General features: G+C 41.1%; 1 protein-coding gene across 6 annotated transcripts in view; it reads left to right on the top strand.

Annotated features, from left to right (window-relative positions):
- Window positions 1-2,985: 2,985 nt before the first annotated feature.
- LOC117773450 (arf-GAP with Rho-GAP domain, ANK repeat and PH domain-containing protein 1-like) overlaps window positions 2,986-13,441 on the top strand; it is a 47,820-nt gene continuing 37,364 nt past the window's right edge. For 2 of the 6 annotated variants that reach the window (XM_034605411.1, XM_034605407.1), the window contains exons 1-2: window positions 3,000-3,133; window positions 10,934-12,056. In XM_034605411.1, the coding sequence (XP_034461302.1) occupies window positions 11,023-12,056 (1,034 nt within the window). In that variant the 5' untranslated portion in view covers window positions 3,000-3,133; window positions 10,934-11,022. Of the gene's footprint in view, window positions 3,134-3,156; window positions 3,547-5,944; window positions 6,000-10,933; window positions 12,057-13,441 lie in introns of those variants that run through there. The other 4 variants (XM_034605410.1, XM_034605413.1, XM_034605408.1 and 1 more) reach the window with 4 other exon arrangements.

Genomic DNA, 13,441 nt, shown 5'->3' with positions numbered 1-13,441 from the left:
TGCCTTGCTCATTTATTGCTCCTTTTGTTTTCTTTGCTTTTCCATAGACCTCTCTTAAAACTTTTACTCCTTAATTACACCTTAACCCCCCCCCCCCCCCCCCCTTCTCTCAACTATACCTCTTCTTCCCTGTAATTACTTTTAGCTCTGACTCCCTTCCTCCAGCTCCTTTCCCCAAACTAATCTCTGCAGCCCAGTTCCTGATCTTTACTCTAGGTCAGAAGTAAAATGGCTAACAGCACTGCCAAGTCACAGAGACAGTGTATTGTTCATACAGGCTCCCCATTTAGTTACAGGATCCCTGACTGCAGCATTGAATCACATATGTGACACACACATATGTGTTCATGTAAACTCCCAAATGGGATGAAGTGGTTCATAAATGTTCTAGTCTTCTGATGCATCATGATTTACAGTATTACTCTGAGGTTATGGCTGCTCTGCCTTATATCCAACTCGCAGACTCTCTGAGGGTGAATAGTGCCCTCTTCTGGTTTCAATGGGACCCTACAACTAAGAAATCAGCAGTTTAGAGGTGCCACATCACTGCCACCACAACAGAGAGGAAATGATTTATATTCATAGTCACAGTGGTGACTAGATTGTTCTCAAAATTATAGCTGTTTACACCTTCTGCTGGGCTCATGGGCTGGACAGGAAGCCATTAATTTCTCATTCAGCTCATATACTCCAGTATCAAGAGTGCAACAACATGAGATTTTGTGATTTTATATAATCAGTGACTAATAAATTTACCCGGGGAGCTTTAAAAACTCTTTTAATACAGAAGTATAATAGTATATAGTGTCAGTACACATATAAGTTTGCAGTCCCTCCCTATCTATTGGAAATTATAGATACATATGTACATATTCTGTATATATACATCATATGTACAGCTTTTGTTGTATCCTCAGGGTATGTATAGGTCTTAAAAATAACTCACACAACAAAAAAAGGCATCAGTAGAGAGAATTTGAATTGAATATTTTTCTATTTTTACAGTAACATTATGTGGTTGAGAGATAATAATAATAATAATAAACTTTAGTAAAACATGTTAAACAATGTTAAAATGTAAGTAAGATAAGAACATGTTAAAGTGACATTTAAAAGAAAAGGAAATAAAAAAAATGCATAAAAACAGAGAAGAAAGAAAGTGATACAAATTATAGATGGATGCGAGTGCGGACATGTGCAAGATAAATTCAAGGTCTGAAGTAAAGAGAAATGTTTTAAGTTTTCTTTTAAAGACATTTACTGAATAGCTTCTCTGATATCTAGCGGCAGTCTGTTCCACAACTTTGGAGTTTACAAAAGCTGCATCTCCGACTTTCTTTCGTCAGTCTTGGGAGGCCTGTAAAAAGTGCATTACAGTCATCCAGTTGGCTAGAAATGAAGACATGAATCAGCTTTTCAGCATCTGTCTGATTTATAAATGGCCAGACCTTTGCTATGTTTCTAAGGTGGAAAAATTAGGTTTTGGTCACCTTGTTAATGTGGGCCTTGAAACTCTGATCAGAGTCCAAGCTAACAACTAGACTTGTCACTTCTGATTTAAATCAGAGAGTTATTTTCCAGCATTTCTCTTTTTGATTTTTTGACTAAAAGGTTTTGTCCTCATTAACTTGAGGAAATGATTACTCATCCATGTGTTTATTGCTGAAAGACATTTAGTGATGTTATCATCATTTGGCTCAGCAGCAACGTACAGGTGTGTATCATCTGCGTAACCATGGAAACAAACATTGTGCTCTATAATGATATCAACCAGTGGCAGCATGTACAGTGAGAATAATAAAGGTCCGAGGAAGGTCCCCTGTGCAACCCCAAAACAGCTGTCATAGAACTTCCTCCCTTGAATGTATGTTTTGATCATAGGACACTGTCAGACAGACCAACCAACTTCTCTAGATGATTAACAAGGATGTGGTGGTAAATCGAATCAAAAGCAGCACTCAGGTCGAAGAGGATTAGAATTGAAACCTTGTTTTCATCAGAGTTTAGTCTGAGGTCACTGATTATTTTAGTAAGTGCAGTTTCAGTGCTGTGATGGGCTCTAAAGCCAAACCGAAACTCCTCCAGGATGTTGTTCTCTATTAAGAAGGAGTTTATTTGCACTGAAACGATTTATCAACAGCATCAACATTTCAAGTATGTTGCATATCTATATCTACCCACACAGTGTAAAGTGTGATGGGGCACGCAGTCTTTTCAGTTCCTTTTAGCAGCGTTTCAATCTGTGAAATCACATTAATGGCAAACAATGTTGCTGCTGTTCGCCAGAGTAGGTACAAAAATTCCATAAGTCAAGTTTGCGTTTTAACAAAATAAGTATGAAACTTGAATTAATAATTCTTCAAGTCCACCGATCAGTTTTCTGTCTTTTATCCAGGTCTAGACTGTATTGATAGATACATTTATTAAGAAATTTATAGTCTATAGAACAAATTCATAGTTGTAGGCCTTATTGTCCAGACTGGTTTTCCCTTATTCTTTGAACCGTACGGCCATGCAAAAGATATTAAAATTTATTGCTGTAAAACGTTTTTTAAAGTTTTTAATTCAATCAAGTGAACTCTACAGAATCCCATGGTCTTATAATAGTGTGTCAATAGAGATCTAACAATTTCATTTTCTGCCTTGACCCTTAAAAGTTTCAAACATGAATGGAATGGAAAGTTTCCACAGGCACGTGTCCTTTAAATCCCTTGGTGTGATCTGTCAGTGAGTCAGAGGGATCAGTAAGTGGGATAACGTGCAGTTAAAGGGCATTTTCACGAAAACAGTCCAGTCTTTGCAGGGGTCACATGACGGCCGCACGGAAGCTTTTGCTAACTTTTGCTGCACCACTTTTGCCGCAGTCAACAGAGTGCATCCGAGAGATTGCTGCGAAAATAAAACAACCATGCCACTCGATATCAATGTACGTATTTACTTTGAAAGGCCAAAGCCGGAACTGGTACTTCCCACTGACTTGACTTTACCGGTGAAGCCTCTCCTGGTTTTCAGCCGTGAGAAAAATGTTCTCCTCTCCTCGGCGTCGCAGTTGTCGCCTTTAAATTCCGCCCACAAACTGAACCGACGGCCGATTTCAGTGGCCGGACATTTGTACACACCGGAACACGGCAAGGTACGTGAACGACCACAATTTCAAACTTTTCATTCCCGTAGAACTGGGACCCAAAAAAGCGTTAAAACACCAAAAGTGCTTCACACAGAGATTGTGTTGTCTTGGTTACATGTCCGTTAACCCAGCCGCGAGCTGGACGGAATAACGGTAGTTAGCGTACGCGTAACCCGACACGCACAGGAGAACCGTAACGAGAACGCACTTCAACCTGCTGAGTCCACTTCTGCTTTTCTAAAGTCCACTAGAGAGGAGAGGAAATCAGTCCTGCTCCTCAGTTACTGTGAACTTGTTGGATTGTTTTTTCTCTGCGGCCGTTCTCTCCCTCTCTGGGGCTGTTGTTTATCCCCAGTGGAATTCATTCGTTTTTAAGCTGTTTCCGTGGATGGATCTGACCATTGAATCAAATCGTTAAGGTAATCATGGGGGGGTCATCCAGATGTTTCCCCCTCAGCTTCTGTCTGGTCAGCAGGTGCCGACAGGTGGTATTCCAGGTCTTTACTCGGTTTCTCCTTCAACCTGCAGCTACAGCAGATTACACAAACCCACTTTGCTTATTTCTGCTTTTTATGATGGTACACCCATATGTGCTATTCTGAGTACATATATAGATATGGTGTGAATCATAGTGAAACTGTGAAATTATAATGGTCCCTATCAGTGGAAACTGTTTGTACTATTTTTTCTTTTACATGTGCAATAATTATTTTTGCAAGACTCGTGTGTTCTGTGTGACGTACAGAGGAAGACTCTTTGCCTGGGCGTTAAAAAGCCTTAAAACAGACCAGTGGCTGATCAAGGATTTTTCTAAACCGGGGGCCAAAAAGGTGCCACATTCATGCAGCACTCTCGATTCAGTAAGGTGCACATTTAAGTACCTTTCTTGTTTACTGTTACCTCTATAGCTTTGAGCAAAGCCACACATCATTGAATAGACTTAGACGTGTTCCTTGTTCAAGCACATAGGGCACTTCTTTTAATTCTTAACACATTTTCACATTTATTGTTAGTAAGTGACTAGTTTATTTGAATCTTGTACGGTGTTCTAAAATGGGACAGTGTTTAGTTTAAAAAAGGCAAAGAGCCACATGGCTTTCCTAGTACCGCCTTACAAGCCAGTAGCCAGTCAGATTGACCTTTTAGCCTCAACGTATCCTCAAGTTCAGCCTCTATCGTTGATTACAAGGCCAAAACACTTGATGACGCTAAGGCACACAACTGAAGTTATGCCCCTAACATCTGCTGGTGGCAGCTAACACCTGCTAACATCTACTGGTAGTTGGTAACTTAAATTGTGCAGAAGATCTTCAAACGTACAAGGGGCAGTCACCAACTTGTCCTATATTCTAAAAAGAAACTACTGACAGAACATGGGCATTTCAGCGGTCAATATGACTTCAGCTGGAGTCAGTGCCCCCCCAGTCCTGCCCCTGGATCCACCCATGAAATGGACTAAACTCTCCACGACTAGATTGCTCAGGCTCTTAAAATACAAGATGTAGTAAACAGTTAAGTGTTCCCTCAAAAGCAGAACCTTTCAACCATGAAGGCCATAAATAGCTGCCCCAAACATACAACTGTTCTGCATTGGTAATGAAACAGAAATGGTTTTATCACTTCTGTATTAGATAAGTTGAGCAAAGCATATGACTTACGAGGGTTGTAAATGAATGAACAGATATAAATGCAGTTAAAGTAATGATGTATGTGCCATTTTGAAAAGCATTGCCATTCACATAAAACATTAGAATGGTAGAGTGCATACCTCTCAAGGCCCAACAATCCCATTAAATTCAATCTAGCCGCACCCAATTTCACACACTCATATCAGCTTACCAAGATCCATGCAATATTTCCAAGGAAATTTGTGAAAATGTAAAAAAAAACACACCCCATCTTGCAACGATAAAGAAAATACTTAAAAATTCCAGAATCTGCCCCTTCGTCCAGATCCACCTCAAAATGAAATGGGTTCTATCTATCTTGGCCCTCACCCCATCCTTCCACCAAGTTTCATGGAAATAAGATCATTAGTTTTAGAGTAGTCCTACAAACTGACAAAAGAACAAATTGCACATACTATATCAATGTCCTAAATATGCCCAATACTTCTCATCAACAAAGTATTCCTTGGGAAAATCCGTGAAAATGTTGAAAAACATCCTGTCTAGCAATGTTAAAGAAAGTGAAACAAAAAAACCCGCTGGGTCCCCCTTTCCAGAACCACCCCCAAATTTAATGAGCCCTCTCTTGGCCCATGTCCCATCCTTCCACATAGTTTCATTGAAATCTGTACAGTAGTTTTTGTGTAATCCATGCTGACAAATAAAGAGAGGGAGGGAGGTAGGGAGAGGTAATGACCCACTTAATGTTGTTTATGGGGAATGTGAAAGTAGCTATCAAAGAGCATCATGGCCATGCTGACTTTGTCCTGTAGTGGAACCTGGTGATCGAGGAGCTTGACTGTTTGTTTTTTGGCTAGATTCAAGTGTGTACTGACTGCCACATAATGTAGTGTTACAGGTTTTTTATTAAAGCACAGAATTAACCTTTCCTTTTGTGTCTGTATAAAAGTGAATATATGCTAAATTTACCTAATTCACGTTCATAATCCCAATTTAGATGGATTTGACTTTTACAGAGAATGCACATTACAATTTTCAAGTTACAGCAGACAGCTTTGTCTGTCTCTTTATCCTCCTTCCATCTCTTCTGTCTGTCTCCCCGTCTTTGTCTCCCTCTCTATTGTCTCACACACTCACATGATTACTTGCCACTGAATCACTCGGTAATGAGGTGCACGGGAGAGAGGACATATGGAGCAGCCTGACCGTGAAATAACACAGGCAGGATGAAGGTTGTGCAAGAAGTGAGTAACCGGAGGCTGTGACTAAGATTATGTTAAAACTGTTGTGACTATAAATCTCGTGTAAATTAGATTACCTTTATTTTTTTAAAGTGAGCAGTTTCTGAAAGTAGAACATTAAAGATGTAGAGTTTGGTTTCTGCTTTATATTGTGAGGTATATTCTGCACTCTGCTGGAGTGTGTAAGGTAAACAAGCTCTGAATAAATCCAACCTTCATAAAGATTATAGCTTAAACATTTTTTAAACTGCTTAATACAGGAGTTGGTGGATGTAGTTTGTAGTGAAGTTGTTCAGCAGTGAACTGAGAGGTGTTTCCAATATTGTGTCCACTCAGTTTTTAACCTTAAAGTTAGACTAAATATTTGAAGCACCCCTCAGTGTATCTCAGTTTCATTCGTTGACCGTTTTTAGGATTATTTGTAATCTTGTTTTAAAGTTTCAGCATCTGAGGTTTGACCCAGAACTTCAGGACTTGTGGATGATGACAATAAGCAATTGACTCCTATAGGTAAATGGTAGTTTATGGTAGTTTATGGCGTACTGCCTTGGGAATCATCCTTCTGAGAGATGTTGAAGCCCCGAGAGTCAGAGGCATGTGCGTTTGAGTGAGTAATGCTTGTGTGGACACACATTGGCTTGTTCACATTGTGTGAATGTGTTTTGTTACTGGCAGGACTGAGTCACTACTCAGTCCTTATTGAAAGTGGACTGAAAGCAGCAGTGTGTTGGGGGGGGTGGGTATGAGTCATGACCTCATGACCTCTGTGTGAGTATGCACTGGTACTTCAATCATTGTCAGGACCAGTTACAGGCTTTATGGAGTGGGGACACTTTGGGAAAGTGGGGACATTTTTTTGTTTGGTTCTCAAAACCTCAAACGACTGTTTGTGGGTTCAGATCTGGTTTTAGGGTTCAGGTCAGTAGGGTTTGATGACAGTCCCGACACGTACATGCTACATGCTCTTACTGTATGTGCTCCCCTAGTAGGCACACAGAGAGGACAGGTAAAGAGACACACAGGGCTGATGCTATTTTCATGTACCTGCCATTGTGTGCAAGCAATGTAGTTTTTTGTCATGTTTGCCTTTACAGTATTTGTCAAACAACAGAGAGAGCTGGGAAATATGCGGAAAGAGATTTGAGCTGAGCTGTATTTTTACTGCACACGGCAACATACAGGTCAGTAGAATACATCCCCTGTTAAAACAGTTGTACATAGAGCAGAATAGTTCCTGTGTGCCTCAATAATTCTTGACCTGTCTTGCAAGTAATGAAGAGTTAGTTAAGACCTAACCAGTTAATTAAGTGTTTTACAAATGCCAGTGAAAGTTTGTGAGACACATCCTTTTACCTGTTTTTACATTGTCTGAGAAGTCACCCATAGACTGCATTTAAAGACGGTTGACATGTCAGCCTCCCAAAAGTGAAGCCAAATCATCATAGCTGCAGTATAGGTCATAAGCCCCTCCTCCTCCATGTTAGTGGTTGAGACATGGGCCAAACTAAAATGTCAAAGTACACGTCAAATAAATTATTCTTAAAGATGGTTTGTGTCATTATAGATAGTTCTTATCACACTGATGTTTGTTGTTTTCTTTTTCTGGTAAATTTGGTTTAAATGAGTTATTTGATGCTATAAAGACGGGGTAAAACATCATGATTGACAGCTGAGACTGACTCGTGATTGGTCCAGCACATCTAATGGTGGGACATTGTTACTGCAGCTTCACGCAATTATCACAAATGTGCAGACTCTGACTCCAAATCACGTCAAAGCGTGAAATGGCGCCCCCTGTGTCCGGGATATTTTATCTTCATTTTTGTACAATGGGGAGGATTCTAACCTGCCATTGGCAGCACTGATAATTGTAAAAGAGAGAAAATTGAACATGGCATAATTAAAAAAAGGGATATGATGCCTTAAAAACAATTTCTATAGCACCCCAATCTTTACTCTCAAACACACACACACACACACACACACACACACACACAATATTATTAGTTGCGCACTTGTTTTATAGAGTTTGTGACCAGTCTTGAACAGTGAGCCCCCACCTTGTGTTTTCTTCTTCTCTCTCTCTCTGTGTGTGTGTGTGTGTGTGTGTGTGTGTGTGTGTGTGTGTGTGTGTGTGTGTGTGTGTGTGTGTGTGTGTGTGTGTGTGTGTGTGTGTGTGTGTGTGTGTGTGTGTGTGTGTGTGTGTGTGTGTGTGTGTGTACGTGTGCACTTGCCTGGGCAACAGAATGACCCATTGTGCAGGCAGCACAGAGACCCTGTTATTGGCACTTTTCTGAGTGGGAGGGAGGGACGGACTGAGAAGGAGAGAGTGGAGATAAATGAATTGAAATGACCAGAGAGTAAAATGCTAGATCCTACCACTTTTGTTTCCTAATGCCACATGCACGCACGCGCTCGCACACACACACACACATTCAACTAGCTGGTCTCTGGATATTTGACCAAACACAATTTTTATTTTTATCCTCAGCACTTTGGACCAGAAAAGTCCTTAATCAGCCCTTTTGTGTGAGTGGATATGTGAGTTTGGTATTACTGAGGTTGTGGGGACCTTAATCTGTTTACACAGCTACATTAGGAGGACTCGTCCCAACAACATAAATCACTAATTACCAGAAAATTTCATAGTGAAGACAAGTTTTAAGGTTAAGTTTAGGTTAACGTAAGGGTTAGGCAGGTACTAATAATGGTAAAGGCTAGAGTAATGCTGCAGGAAATGTATGTTAGTCAATGAAATGCCCTGTGAAGTCATGGATGAGAGTGGTGCGTGTGCGTGCGTGCGTGCGCGTGCGCGCGTGCGCGTGCGCGTGTGTGGCAGCTGAAGACCAGACAGTTTCTTAGTTTTCTTAGTTCCTCAATTCAAAAATAGGAACTGCAACTACCTTTTGATCAGAAAGATTAGAGCAACTTCACACTGACCTCAGGCCTCTGGGGCCTTGTTCGAGCGAATGTTTGACAGGAAATACACTCATTTTAACACACTCACATACTGCTGAATAGTATTTTGGGGTTATTCTGTGCTCCCTCACTTCCAGTCAACAACAACGGGTTAAAGTAGCAACTGTCAGTATTTTGTCTTTGCATGGGCTGCTGCTTGTCAGTGTAGCTAATGTTCATGTGTGCAAGTACTGTGTATGAAACAGCCTGTCAGTTATTTGTATCATAACTAAATACAATTACAAAAAAGTAATTTAACTTTATTAACTTTATAAAATTTATTTTAGATTTCATTTGAATGAAAATAAAGATGACTTGTGTAATCCTGCTTCGAAACAAACAAATCTTTGGCAGAGTTAATGAGACTATAGTTTTAGTAATTACCTTCGAAACCAGCTACTGTACCCTGTGATACTTGAATGCCATGGCTAAAAAACGTACTGTTAGCATAGTAGTCCTCCAGTCAGGTGAGGAATTGTACTAGTGGACCTGGCATTTAGCTGATATAAAAGAAGTTGCAACCACTTCTACATGTATTAAATTTCACATTTTTGCTCTGGCACTGACCCAATGCAGTGTATTAACAAAGATAGCTGTGTAAACTGATTAGTGTGTGTGTGTGTGTTTAGGACACACTGTATTTATGGCTATGTCTGGGAAAGCAGCAGCTAAAGGCAGAGAGATAAAACACAGTGAATGCAGTAGGTGTTTAAATAATGTTTTTGACAGCAGCAAATTGCTTGGAGGTCCAGTATAGTCCAAAGTTATTGCAGTGTCAAAATTCATTTATGTGATCGCTTCAGTTTATTCATCACAGCTGTCCTCACTGAGCTGTTGCTTACTGTCAGGCAGGCTTGCGTCGTGTGAAGGCTCGGAGCTGGTACTGTCTGCTATTTGTGAATTAAAGCCTTGAAAAGGAAATCCAGAGACTTGGACAGTTTGAACGCTATGTCCTAAGACATCGTGGATTTGAGAAATAAAACCTTGAGTGGATGGTATGTTAAGAGTGTTGATGGAAAGGGATGGGTAGGCTTTGTCGGAAGCTGGCCTTGATTCCACTTATGCAGCATTCAAGAGTATAGTAGAAAAAAATGTGAAAATGCAGTGTGTGCCAATACTTGTCAATGACACTTCCTCCCATAGTTGGTGTGGTTGTCTTAAATTCAAGTGCAGTTTTGGCGACGGCTGCTTAAAAGAAATGCTTGAAGTAAAGTAATTGTAAACATTTTTGGATTCATATATGTCCAGCCCGAAAAGGTAAGACATGTCTTCTGTTGAAGCTGTTGAAAATGACAGGGCTCATCAAAATGACTAAACTGCTCTGGGATCTTACTATCAAGATGTTAACTTCCTCTTTTACTTAGGTGAGAATCATCACCCTCTTCTCACTCACACACACACACACACACACACACACACACACACACACACACACACACACACACACACACACACACTGCTGTTTGTCTGTCTGTAAATTAGCAGGAATACGCAAAAACGTTTGGAAGGATAAACATGAAACTTGGTGGACGGATGCGTTGGGTCAGAAAGAACCCATTCAGTTTTGGTGGAGATCCAATGAAATGGGCAGATCCAGGAATTTTGTTTCAGTTACTCTGCAGCGTTTCCCACGTGATTCATTCAATCTATGGCGGTAGAGGGGGTGCATGTGCAAGCACAGGGACCACGCTTTCACACGCAACAGATTCTGAGTGAAACCTGCGCAGACTATAGCGTGAAAGAGAGGTTCTTGAGAAACTTCCTGAGAAAGAGAACTACAGTACATTGCAATCCACTTACGGGTACGCGCACAGCTGCCAATGAAACTATGAGTTGTTTGCATGGACGCTAAAAAACGTTATTGGCGAAAGCATAAGCACGTGAGAAATAGAGCTGAGTTTACACTCTCAGTGCTTTTTTGTTGTTGTTCCTCTTGAAAACCTCTTCTTATGTTGATGTGTTTTTTCTCCCTCTCACAGGTTGTGTAAACCATGATCTAAATTGTCAAAGTCTGCATTTTCTCTGCGGATGTGGACTTGTCCTCACGGGTGCTTCACTCACACACATCATGTCTCAGTCTGAGTGCTGTGCAGATGTGTGGGACTGGTTATGTGTACTTCGTCTGGAGCAATACTCTGAGGCATTTCGGAACGCCGGGCTGGCAACATTGCGGCAGTGTCGCAACCTCACACCAGATCAGCTGGAGCGAATGGGCATCACCCTGCCGGGTCACCAGAGACGCATCCTGGCCAGCTTGAACAAAACACATGGTAATCGTGACACACAATCTGACACGCACAGTCAGCCTCTAATGTCTGAGAGGGAGCAGCGATCTGAGGAAACAGGACATGCTAAAGTGTTACACAGAGAGAGACCTGTACCTCTCCCTGTGGAGGAAAAACCTATCTTTAAGCAAACGGAGAGAGAAGATGGAGAGACATCGAAACCTACTCCCAGAGAAAGAGAGAAACCAGTCCCTAAGGAGAGACAAGTGTCCAGAATGAAAGAGGAAAATGAAGGAGGAGGGAAGAAGTCGGTTCCTGAACAAAGACAAACAGCACCTGGACAAAGCAAAGAAGAAGAGGGGGACGGAGGGGTAGATGGAGACAGGGAGAAACCTGTGCCTAAAGAGAGGACTAAGTTTCGCTCTAGTGCTCCAGTGGACTGCCCCCCCGGCCCTCGTGTCTCTCCAATGTCTGACCCCCCTTTACCCCCTGTCCCCCCACGTAGCACCCCCAACTGCCCTCCACAGTGCTTTACGTCTGCCCTGAGCCCCTCACCTCCTGCTCGTACCCCCATCTCCCCTAAACTAGACAGACGTGATGTTACAGCTCCAGCTGCACCGAGCGTGTCCCGCTGTTTAACCCCCACCAGAACCCCTACCCATACTTCTACACAAACCCGGCCACAGACATTAGCCATTCAGCCGGCTGCCCAACATCTGGTAATCGATGGAGGGATAAAAATGTCACCTGTTTCTCCCATTGCTCCTCAAAGCCACGACAGAAATGCTCCTCCTCTCCCTCCAAAAGCGGGGGGAGTACCTAAAGGCCCTCCACCAATCCGGCAGAGGGTTCCTGCACAGTCTCCCAGAGCTCACAGGTAAGACTGTTTTCTTAAATGGATGTTAAAGCAGCTTTTCATGAGTGTTTTTAGTTTTCTGTTTGGCTGTCTGTGAACGTATTACACATACAATGTTTCACTCGTGGATCTTGTGACATCGATATGAGCACGTGCAGAGTGAAGGGGTGTGACAGCTGTTTTCCTATTTTTGTGGATCAAAACTACTTCTTCTTTCCTCTCACATTGATTTCATCTGTCATTTATCAAATTGTAGCAGAAAAATGCACAACAGAATAACTTGAGATAGTTTAAATTTGGTGATGTTAGTCACACTCTTTCATGGTTTAAGTTAGCCCAAACCTGTGCCTGTGTGCTCCAACAGAGTGGGGGTTCTCACCTCTGCTGTTTACTGGGTGCATTTACTTTTAAATGGATTGGTATTTAAAGTCTCTAATATATAAAAATATATTTTTAATTGAGGGTACAATATCTAAGCAAAATGAGTAATGTGATTGATTGTCTGTAGTGTGTGTGTTTTGTAGTGTGTTCCATTTCAGAGGATAGTGCTGCCCCCTATTGGCTAAGATGGTAAAATGCATCACTTTTCAAATTTAAGTTAAAGTTTTTTATAATAAATGATAATAAAACTTTATTTCTATAGCACTTATATGAACAAGGTTACAACGTGCTTTACAAAATAAAACAACACAGAACAATACAAGACAAAAAAATAAGATAGATAACATAAAAGAAGAATATTATACCACAACACACAAAAACCAAAAGCCTGGTCACTCTTACATAATTACTAGCCCCGACAACTATACTACTAAATGTTGGTTGGAAGTTCTTAGAAACAGTTTATATTGTTAATAGTGACTTTTAAACACTTCCTGAAATCAAAATTACACTTCCTTATACCGAAATACTGAATCACACTGACTGACTGAGTGGACCTAAAACTCAGTGGCCAAGTTGTAAACAGAAATATATGACCACGCTTGTAAGGCTGCATGCAGTTTGTGTTGTAGTTGTGTATGTCTGACCGCTTGAGGGTGTGTACTGTGCGTGTGTGTATTTTTTCCACAGGCTCTGTTGTAACCTTCTCTTAACAATTGTGTATGCGCATTTAATATGTCACACCGGAGCATTGTGTTTGTCACCAGCCTTGCTTCAGACGTTTGAATTCTGTTATGAGTAACATGAGCATGCGCTGTGCCTCCCTTTTTTTTTTCTTTTTTTTTTAAAGAGAAACTGGCTGTAGAAAGAAGGGAAGTTACAATGGAGAACACAGGGTGGTTTAAAAACCCTCCTCATCATAAGCCTCTGTGAAACAGCAGATAAAAGAAAGTAAGAGATAAAGGAAAACAGTGATTTATTACCAGGAACTACCTTCAGATTATTTGTGACCAGCAAATAATCAC

This window comes from Hippoglossus hippoglossus, chromosome 13 (genome assembly GCF_009819705.1).
Source record: "Hippoglossus hippoglossus isolate fHipHip1 chromosome 13, fHipHip1.pri, whole genome shotgun sequence".
Classification (NCBI taxonomy): Eukaryota; Metazoa; Chordata; class Actinopteri; order Pleuronectiformes; family Pleuronectidae; genus Hippoglossus; species Hippoglossus hippoglossus.
Note: the sequence above shows the minus strand (reverse complement) of the source record. Positions and strands in the feature narration are given on the sequence as shown.